Source organism: Panthera tigris, chromosome C1 (genome assembly GCF_018350195.1).
Source record: "Panthera tigris isolate Pti1 chromosome C1, P.tigris_Pti1_mat1.1, whole genome shotgun sequence".
NCBI classification, from domain to species: Eukaryota; Metazoa; Chordata; class Mammalia; order Carnivora; family Felidae; genus Panthera; species Panthera tigris.
Genome location: NC_056667.1, coordinates 105038977 through 105049328, shown reverse-complemented (window position 1 = coordinate 105049328; position 10352 = coordinate 105038977). Strand labels below are relative to the sequence as shown.

At 61.1% G+C, this 10352-nt stretch overlaps 1 protein-coding gene across 6 annotated transcripts; it reads right to left on the bottom strand.

Moving 5' to 3' along the window:
* Positions 1–30: 30 nt before the first annotated feature.
* On the bottom strand, positions 31–9718 carry ZNF687 (zinc finger protein 687). 6 transcript variants are annotated; one of them, XM_042994101.1, is made up of 9 exons: positions 9650–9718; positions 3701–5817; positions 3385–3563; positions 2833–3009; positions 2582–2744; positions 2075–2410; positions 1865–1977; positions 1470–1611; positions 31–1324 (listed from the first exon to the last, which is right to left on the bottom strand). In XM_042994101.1, the coding sequence occupies exons 2-9, from the start codon at positions 5798–5800 to the stop codon at positions 830–832; spliced, it is 3705 nt and encodes a 1234-aa protein (XP_042850035.1). In that variant the 5' UTR covers positions 5801–5817; positions 9650–9718; the 3' UTR covers positions 31–829. The 6 variants fall into 6 exon arrangements, with proteins under 6 accessions (XP_042850035.1, XP_042850036.1, XP_042850033.1 ...); XM_042994102.1 differs by lacking the exon at positions 9650–9718 and adding an exon at positions 9526–9580; XM_042994099.1 differs by lacking the exon at positions 9650–9718 and adding an exon at positions 8854–9479.
* Between the last annotated feature and the right edge of the window lie 634 nt (positions 9719–10352).

Here is a 10352-nt window from a genome sequence, read left to right as displayed (position 1 = left end):
TTTTTTCAGGGGTTGGGGGCGGGGGGGATAGGTGAGGAAGTGTTGAGCAGATGCCTCCCTCAGTGTCCCTGATGCAGAAGGCACCACACAGAGCCAGGTGAAAGAGGACTGCTCCTTCCCTGCCTTGGCTCAATCAGTGCCTCCTTGTCCCTGGGAAGGGGTTCCCCGGTTTTGACTCTCACCAGCTCCCTGTCAAGTCCCCAATGTCTAGGTCACATAAAAAGAGGAGCCTGAATGGGGATTAAACCATGAGCAGTTTTAATGGTCTGGTTTTCTCCCTCCCATTTCCCCACTGTTAGTATTATTACTACAAGAATAAAGGATTCCTGAGAGCCTGTCCACTCCTCTCCCTTGGGCCCTCCCTTGACAAGACTCATCCCCACCAACCCCCTCTGGATTTCTGGATTAAAAAAAAAAAGTGAAAGGCACTGCAGGGGTGGGGGGGCTCAAGTGCCAGGGAGTCTGAGGGGTGGTACAGGGGCAGGGCCAGGCCCTTGAGGGTGGAGAAGCATCCTGAGGGCCCCAGTGGCCTAGGAAAGTCCCTCCTCCCACCCCCCAGACCCACCTCGGGGGTCTGCAGCAGGAGGGTAATTAGTGTTGGGCTCAGGAGAAATGGAGGGCCCATTCTACTAGGACCCAAGGGCCAAACCCAAAGGGGACTGCAAACCACTATAATCCTCAAAAGCCTGTTGTGTTTGGGGGATGGGGGTGAGGAGCTGAACAAAATGTGAATTAGGATGAAATCCCTAGTCCGGGGACCACACAGCAGCAGTGACCCAGGCTCCCGGCAAAAAGGGAGGGGAGAGGGCTGGTCAACCCAGGCCCAGGCCTAGTTGTCCCCGCTGCCCCCTTGCCGAGCCCTGATGAACGCCATGCCGTGTGTGCGGAAATGGGTCTTGAGGTTGAGGGGGCTGTCGCAGCTCTTGCCACAGACTTTACAGGTCAGCGGGCCCCCAGAGGCAGGCAAGGGGGACTCTCCACCCTCTGGATCAGACCTCAGTGGAGGAGGGCCCTCTTCCCCATCACCCAGGCCCAGGGCACTGGCACCACCCACACCCCGTTTCTTTTTGTGGCTGATGAAACGGTGCCGGCTCAGCGAGCCCGGGGAGGCGAAGCACAAGCCACAGTCGAGGCACTGCTGGGCACCGCCGTCCACCCTCAACCCCACCATAAGGCTCTGTTCCACTGAGCCACCACTCCGGTAACGCAGGGGCCCGTGGCCTCCTGAGCTGGGCCCACCCCTGGGGGACTTGGCCGGGGGTGTTGTGCTGTCAGGCTCCTCACTACAAGAGTCAGAGGACTGGCGGCGTTTCCGTCCTGGCCCCTGGAGGAGAGAGTACAGAAACTAGGCCTCCCCATCACCCCGCATGGTCCCGGGCACCCCCACCTAGCTTCCCGAGGCCAAGGCCTAGAATCCTGCAGCGTTCCAGCCCCAGGGCCCCGACACAGCGGGCCGGGCCTTTGCCTACCTGGGCTCTGGCACTGGGGCCCCGAGCCAGGGTGCTCCCCCGGCCAGGGGACTGGGACCCGAGTGGCAAGCCATGCCGAACCTGGACATGTTTCTCCAGGATCAGGCGGCTGCTGAAGGTGCGTTTTCCCTCTGTGCAATACCTAGAGGGGGAGAGTGGGGAGTGTGGGCACCAGGGGAACAGCCCAGAAACCAAGGCCTAGGACTCAAGGTTGGGTGGCGTGGGGTGGGGTGGGGCGGGATGGGGGCCTCCCAGAGAGGAGACCTCAACCTTCAGTCCACTCAAGACAAGACTCGGGTTGGCAGGTACTTAGTGGGGCTGGGGACATGGGGTGGGTGGGTCACTTGCTGGGCAGAACGAGGAGGGGGACGAGGCGACAAGCAGCCAAGGGTTACCTGCATGGGTAAACTCGCTTGATCCCCTCATGATTGACCCTGACGTGGCGCCTCAGGCTGGGGGCGGAACAGAAGGAGCGCTCACACAGGCGACAGGGAAACTTTTTCACAGACTGGGAGAGCAGAGGGCGGGGCAGCTCAGAGCCAGGCTCTAGGCCACTGCCCCTCCAAGGCCACACAGACCAATGCCCGAGGGGGAGCCCCACTCACCTTGCCATGCTCCTTCTTCATGTGAGCCACATACTCATCTCGCTCGGGGAACCAGGAGTGACAAAGGCCACAGGTCCAGCCTCCAGGGCCCCCGCCCCCACCACCCTTGATGCCTTTGCTCCCTAGCTCCCGCCGGGGCCGTTTGGTTGGGCGAGGGGGCGAGGGGGAGCTGGGTAGTTCTTCCTCTTCCGAGGATGAAGACGACTCCTCAGTGGGGACGGTTGTTCCTCCCCGAGACACAGCCAGCTCCTCGGGCTCAGCCTTGGGGGTTGTTAGGGCACCCGCGGCCCCTTTCCCAGCAGTGTCCTCCCCCTGGCGCCCAGACTGATGGGTGTTCTGAGAGAGGGAGACAAGGGTGCAGCCGTTGCAGGGGACGGCCTGGCTCGGCCAGTGGCATTTGCTCCCACACCCCCACTTTCTGAAGGCCATGTGACCCCAGCCCCAGGTCACCACAGCTGAGCACACCACCCCACCCCCACCCCCGCCTCTGTCCCTTAACTCCTATACCTTGAGATGATCCAGCATGGTCCTTTTTTGGGCAAAAAGCAGAGGACAAGACGGGCACTTGAAGACGCTGACACGCTGGGGCAGCAGGTGCTGGTCGAAGTGTGAGGAGAGGAGGGGTTTGTGAGTGAAGACCGTGTCACACATGGCGCACTTGTAGATCATCCTGTGTGGGCGGAGAGGACAGTGCAGACACCCTGGCCAGCAGGGCCCCAAGCCCACTCCGGCCCACCCCACCCCTTCCCAGGTCTCACTTGGCCTGCTGCGCATGGAAGCTGGGGTGCTGGGTGTACAGGTGGGCGTGGGCGCTGGGTGCAGACTTGAAGGCCATGGGGCAGATGGGGCACTTGTGGAAAACCTCGCAGTGCGACGTCTGGATGTGGGACTTGATGGAGTTCACACCCCCAAACACCACTGCGCAGCTAGGGCACCTGGGGGGCACGGAGCGTGGAGGTAAGGTGCAGCAGCTCCAGCCTATCCCCCAGCCCTCTCATCCCTGGAGCCGCTGGACTTAGAAGCTCACTGGCGATGGAACATGAGCAAGGTGGGGACAGGAGGGGTGAATAGACCCTGCTCCTTGAGGGAGGCGTGTGGAGAGTGGTCTGGGGCTTTCTCTGCTCTCCATGGGGGCAGGGCAAAGGCAGACAGATCCCAGGCGGAGGGGTTCAGCAGGGGAGATGGGGCGCTCCCTGAAAGACCGGCTAAAAGGCTGGTACCGGACCACAAAGTGTCGAGCTGCACAGCGGTGGGCTTGGGGGGCGGGGATAGATGGTCTCAAGACAACAGGGCAAGAAGGTAGAAGGCACCTGTATCCCACGCGGCGAGACAAATGCAGACAGGCCTCCCGGAGATGGGTCTGGAAATTGGCTTGCAGGAAGTTGCCCCCACACTCAGGGCAGACGTGGGGAGGCCGGTTCTTATGCATACGCTGGTGGGCGCTGAAGCTGCAGCGATTGGGGAGCATCATGGGACAGGTGGGGCACACCTGTCGAGGGGGTAGAAACAAGACAGTGAGCAGTGGCCTGTCCCCCATGACTTCCCCTAAGCTCCCAACCCCCTCCCAGGTCCTACTCCCCGGGCATCGGGCTCTACCCCGGGGAAGGGCAGTGAAAGGCAACTCACAGTGCTGTTGGCCCCAGGGGCAGGGGGCCCAAGCTGCTGGAAGTGGGCAGCCATGCCCGCCTTGTCCCGGCACTGCTCCTTACACTCCAGGCAGCGAAAACAGGTGTAAGCCGAGGTGGCAGGGGCAGCAGGGGGCTCGGAGGAGAGCGGCAGCACAGGGGCCTCAGCAGGAACTGCAGTAATGGCGGCGGTGATGGCCCCGTCCCCCTTGCCCAGGGCAGGCAAGGCTGGAGGTCCGAGGGCAGGAGGGACAGCCAGCAGGGGCGTGATATCCGGCTGCCCCACCATCTGGTCCAGAGCAACGGGCCTCATGACCAGGTGTGAGCACTGCATGACGAGTCCTTTGTCCTTGTGCTCTCGGGCATGCAGCAGCAGGCTGCACTTGTTGAAGAAGACCAGGCGACGGGCACAGTGGTTGCAGGTGACCTCGATGCGCATGCTCCGGCGGTCATAGTGCCGCGCCAGGCTCTTCTCCAGTGAGAAGGCATCCCCACACTCAAGGCAGCGGTAGCCCGTTGGAGGCAGGGCCAGCCCGGCCTCGGCCGGAGGACTCAGGTTGGGCCGGTAGGCAGGCAGCAGGTTCTTGCTATTGAGGACCTTGTTGAAGGCCTCCACCAGGCTAGACTGAGTCCGCGAGATCACCGTGCCACCACCCACCCCGGGCCCGGGGGCCGGCTTGGAGGGCTGCACCATCACCACCGAGGCACCGTTCACCTTCTGCCCCCCGGCCCCCAGCCCCGCTCGCCCCTCGGCCTTGGGCAGGGTTTGGGGCACCAGACCTAGCACATTCTTAGCCATCGTCTTAGGGCTGGTGGCAGCACCTCCAGGCAGAACCACGGCCTTGCGGGCCACGCTGGCCGCCATCAGCATGGCCGTACTTGCATTCTGGATGGTGGCCACAGGAAGCACGGTGCCTTTTAGCCGTGTACCGTCACCCAGCTGGACGCTCACCACCTTTGGACCCTCAGGGGTCGGGGGCGCAGGGGATAGCTTCAGGAGGCCAGCCTCAGCTAGGAGGGTCCCTTCGGCCAAGGGGGCAGGGGGTTCGGGATCTGACGGGACCCGGGTTACCGTCCTTGTGATATTCCCGCAGGACGTTTTAATGGTCTTGATCCGCACCTTGAGAGGCCTTGAGGAGCTGGAAGAGGCAGGGGAGTCGTTGCTGTCCTCATCTGCGGCCTCGGCTCCACTAGAGGGACTCTGGGGACTTCTGGGGGAAGACTTGGCCACCGGCCCCTCCTCCTCCTCTTCCTTCAGGGGCTGACAGCGGGGCACTCTGGGGGAGGCAGGAGGGCTCTGATGCCCTGGAGACTGCTTGAAGAAGGGCACCCCCGCAACCTGGGGAGGGGAGGTGCCAGCAGGAATGTCCATGGCCTCAGGGCTAGAGCCAGAGCCTAGCCCGGCTAGGCCCGGAGGATGAATGGGGCTGTCTTGCTTCAAGGTCCCCAGCAGTGGGGGAGAACCAGACGACAGCAAGGCTGGGCCATTCTCCCGGGACAGCTCAAAGGGAGAAGAGAAAGGAGGTGGGGTCATGGCCCCTTCCTGAGGCGGGGAGGGTGCAGCAGGAGGGAGGGGATCAGGATGCTCCCCTGGCTCAGGCCCAAAATGAGCAAAAAGGTCCAAAGGAGCTTTGCCTTCCATGGCTTTTTCTTTCCAGGTACCCCCACTGGGAGGAGCTGGAGAGTGGGGTGTACCTGGAAGGGATGACTCAGGGTCCCCAAAACCATTCTGCATCAGACGATGTCCCACAGGCCCTTCCTTAGTCACCCCCACAGCCCGGGCCCCGTCCCCTCCTGAACTTCCAGCCGGGGACTCAGGCTGCTCGGGACACACAGTGTTCTTGACAATGACGCTGACTGCTGAGATGTCTGGGGGTGGCAGGCCATGATCAGAGGTCTGGGCTGGAACCTCGGGGCCATCCCGGGCAGCTGCTGCTGTTGCCTCTCCAGATTCACCCCCTACACTGGGTTCTGGCTTCCCTGAGTCTCCGGGCCCCTCATTTTCTTCTGGCCCAGAATGGATGGCTTCGTTTGCATCAATGTCAGGGATGTCAAAGGCAGCAAGGAGGTCGTCGAAATCAGGGGTCTTCATGTCCCCCATGGCAGCGGGTCCCCAACCTGATGAAAACAGAAGAAAGGAGGAGAAACTGAGCCCTCTGGAGGCAGGGACCCCGGCCTTCCTCCCTGGAGAGTTCCAGCTTCACCTGCTCAGGACCCGCGCACAATGTGACCTAGGCACACCTTTACCGCTGCGCAAATCCTAGGGAGCTGGTGGAGGTCTGCCAAACCCTAAAACTGAAAGAGAGACAGTGTGCACATTCCAGGGAAGACACCAAGATCCAGAAAAAGCCGAGGAAAAGGCACTTCTCAGAAACACAGCTGAGAGACAAGGGCAACAGAGAAAGACGAGTTCAGTGAACATCTTGGTTAAAACTGCCTCAGCCCCTCCTGGGCCCCGCACAGAACCAATCAATTAATCAATAAAGGAGCAAAATGTACACAATGCTCTGGGCCTAAGGGCTCATTCAAGGCAGCACGGGACCCATTCACAATTTCTTCAGGGATCTTCTGGGGGTCCACAGAGATCTGAAAGGTCAGTGTACAAAGAAACAGTGACTTAGACCAAGATGTAAGAAATGATTCTAGTTCCAGCTTTATCAATGGCCTGCTGTCCACTGCCTTACTTTTGAAAAGAAGGGCCAAGTAATCCATACATTACAGGGTGAGTCTGAGCATGATAGGAATCGTAACCCTGAGAGTCAGAACCCAGAAGATTTGTTATTACAGCTGGGACAAACAAGGACTAGTCACGTCAAGGAGGAGCTAGGAAGGAATAAGCACTGAGAATCCAGGACTGGGGTCAGAGAGAAGAATCAGGGGTTAAGTGTGGGGACCTGGGGTCATCACTGGCACCTGGAGATCTAGCTTGGTTACCAAGGAGAAGTGGACTGAGGGAAATCACCCAAGAGACCAAGATGGAAAGAATAAGACACAGGAACAGAAAGAGACAAAGAGACAGAGGGGAAAACCGTGACGGCACCCTGGTCACAAGGGCCCCAGCCTAGGCCTCTCCTGTCACAAACACCTGCTGCTAGCTCACCTACCTTCCCCAGAGTGCCTCTGCCCTCCCGTGGCCCTCCCTGGGCCAGCCCCTCCTCCCTTCCACTCTCCCTGGATCCTGCTCTCTCAGGGCCAAAACTCCAGGGTAACTTACCCAGCACAGCCGCCACAAAGGGGAAAAGCCAATCCCCCTCACTCCTGTCACTTCTGCTCTGAGCTCCGAACTCATACTCCTCCCCTTTTCATTTTCCCTTGGCAACACCAGTCCAGGAAGTCTCGCCCAACCCCAACCTGGCCCAGTGTACGCGCCCGCACACGCACACGTGCACACACACGCGCGCGCGCGCACACACACACACACACACACACACATCCCACAAGACTCATGTGGCACTAAACCAACAAGAAGGCTAGCCTAGGGCTTGTGGGGAACCCGGGTCTGTTCCTCACCAGTTTCTCCTCAAAAGTGTTTCCATATCTAAGAGGAAGAAACTGAAGAAGTCTCTGTCCTTACACTTTCTCTGCCCAGGATGCAAGCCACTTCCCAGGGCCAATTCTCTCACCTCCTGCCAGCCTTTAGACCGAAACTGGAGATAGTCCCAGCAGGTGGCAGCTGGCAATGCTGGGAGGAAGGTAGGGTAGAGGAAGAGGGTACCAACTAGAGAAAGAAAGGGAAGTTTCCCCTCATCACCCCCTACTTAATTCTGCAGTTTCTGGGTTTAAACACAGCCCTCCATCCCTTGCCTCTGCCCTGATGGAGAGCCAGGGCCCTCCTCTGCCTGGCTGTCTCCCCAACAGGAGAAACCCGAGCTACCTTCCACCCTGGCCACCAGAAAAGCGGGCTGGTGAAGCACAGATCACTGGGGACTACAAGGAAACATATGCCCACTCACCCTCCCCAAGCAACTCCCCCTTTGGCGTCCAAGTGACTTAGAGGTCATCCGATAGCCAGGAGCGGACAGTCCACCAAGCAGCGGGAGCTCAAGGCCAAAGAGGCTCCCCCCCACCCCCACCACCCCACGGCTGAGGCCTTTTCTGCGGCCGTTGTGCCTGAACTCTTGGGCTCTGGCCCTCCCCCCACCCCTTTCCTTCTGTTCTTCCCCAAACGCCAAAGGAAGGGGCTGAACAGGAAGAGGGTGAACTGGCCTGGGTCGGGAGGGGGCTCCACTGCCCTTTCCCCTGGCCCGGGGCCTGCAGCGCAGAGGAGGGCGAGGGGCCGGCGGCCGGGGGCGATTAGGCTGCCGCCAAGCTGGGCAGCGGGTGGAATTAAGTCCCTGCCATCTGCCGAGGGCCGGCGCGGGGAGATGTCCGGGGTTTCGAGGAGGGGGCGGGGTGTACAGAGGAAAAGCCGCGGGGGAAACTGAGGCGCACCGCGCTTCTCTCGCTCCCACCAGCGTGCGGAGGGAAGGACGGGCGCCGGCCAGGCCAGGCCCCACGGGATCTGCCGCGCAGCACCTCCCGGCCCAGGACTTCACGGGAGTAGGGAAGGCGCGTGGAAAGAGAGGAGTGGGGAGGGGACGGTCTTTGCGTGACTCGCAGCTCTCCGACTGGGGTCCGTCCCAACTCCGACCTCCTCCCCTCGTCCCGGCGCAGCACAGCCTCCTCCTCCCGCAGACTCCCGAGGATCCCTCGAGACGCGAGTGAGCCGAAGGCGCGCAGCGGACCGGGGCGCGAGCCTGAGTCCCGCCCGGGCCCGGACACTGACCCGCACCCAGTCGGGGTGCAGGCTCCGCTCCGGCCAGGCCCAGCTCCCCCGCCCCCGCCCCCGGACACGGACACCATTTTAGGTCGCGACATCCCGCAGCCTCCAGTCACCGGGCCGCGCTTCGGACGCCTCTTGGGCTCGGGGCGCCTAGACTTGGGGACCCTGACCCTCCCTCCACGTTTACCCGGCAGGGGGCTGTGCTTTCAACAGGCTGGGAGTTTCGCCCATCCGCCTCAAGGGATGGAGGCGCCGGCGGGGCCTTCCTAGAAGCCGCCCCAGGGGGGCGGCGCGGAGAAGGGGGTAGTTGACCAAGTGGGGGAGGGGCGGGGGTATTTACCCGCCCCCCCGGGGGCGGGGCCAAGGGCGGGTATTACCCCAGGTATGCTTACTTGTTCCGCTCCAAGTGCAGGCCGAGACCCGGCGGTCTCTCGCCTGTTCCCACCGCCACCGCCACCGCCGCCGCCCTCCCCGCGGCCGCCGCTACTTCCTGCTTCTCTCCCGTTCAGCCTCCCCCTCCTTCAGCTCCCTCCGCGTTCCAGGTCTGGGCTGCCCGCTTCCGCACTCGCCATTGGCCCACGCTCCCGTCGTTCAGCACTGCGCCCCTCCCGGCCCCGCACTGGGTTGGCCTTAAGTACTGCCGCTCGGAACTAGCCCCTCACAGTCCTCCCAGCCTCATTGGGCAAGGAACCTAGTCCTTCTGAAGATGCCTCTCCCCATTGGCTGCGCCGGGCCCACCTGCCCCATCTGGGCATCTCAAAAATGACTGGCTTCCGCTACAGTCGCTTAGAAAGAAGCCAATCTGATCCCCTGCTTTCCCTCTAGAGGCGGTGACTATCCCAGGTGCGTCTCCGCCCCCTCACTCCCTATTGGCCACAATCCTTGAAGCCTGCAGTTCACTTATGCAAATTAAAAGAACTCTCAGCTTCTATTTGGTGGGCACTTTGAGGAGCGCCTCGTTGACTCTGAACGAAGCCCGGATGCGTAGATCCGCTTGCATTGTCTTCTCAAGCTAAACCCCAATGTCAGTCATGCCGTGCAGAAGTCACAAAATGGGACGTTACCCAAAACATTACGTCATCAGGTTGACCAGTTCCTTGCAGTCTTCCTACTGTCTAAATCGTCATATAACCTGCACGGATGGGGTTCTCGCGCGGGCCAGCTCCTGGGCGATGGCGTTACCCCTACCTTCTCCCTCTGCAGGAGCGCTTGCAGTGGGGGCGGGATTAGTTATGAGTGTGGAAAGAACCGGCACCAGGAGCCCGGGACGGCTTTGCAGACCGGAAGTGGAGGAGAGGTGACGTTAGAGTGCTGGCGTGGCCTGAGCCATGTCGAAACGGATCTTAAAGCGGCATGCTGGTAGGCTTCCTGAGCACGGGGACTGGATGGGACCGACCCTCGCTTCCATTTCCCATTTTAGGGCTCTCCTTTTCCCCGCCCCCAGCACGGGGTGGGGGTGGAGTCGAAGCCGGTTTTCCCGCGCTTTGTTGCCACGCCCCCTGGAGGCGGGAGAAGGGGTGGGGATCCTCCGTAAATGAGTTGCCTTGATATTCATAATACAGATGCTAGCACTGGCTGCCACCTCGCGCGCTGGCTGGCCTGCCCGCGAACCTCCACAGCCGGTCGCGTACGCAGCAGCTCAGCACCGGGACGCGATTACTAAAAACGGTTCTGTTATCCTGCACAGGAGTCACTGGACCTCTGGACCTAGGACTCTCCGACGCGCCCCGAGACTTTACACGGGTAATAGCGACTGTATTGAGATGTCAATCAGAGTCTCTGAGTGGAAATCTTCGGGCCACCACCATGGAAATCTATGGTTCCATCGGGCAAGGCGCTCGACCTCCCTGCACCGATTTTTCTCATGGATAAAATAGGGACTATAATATCC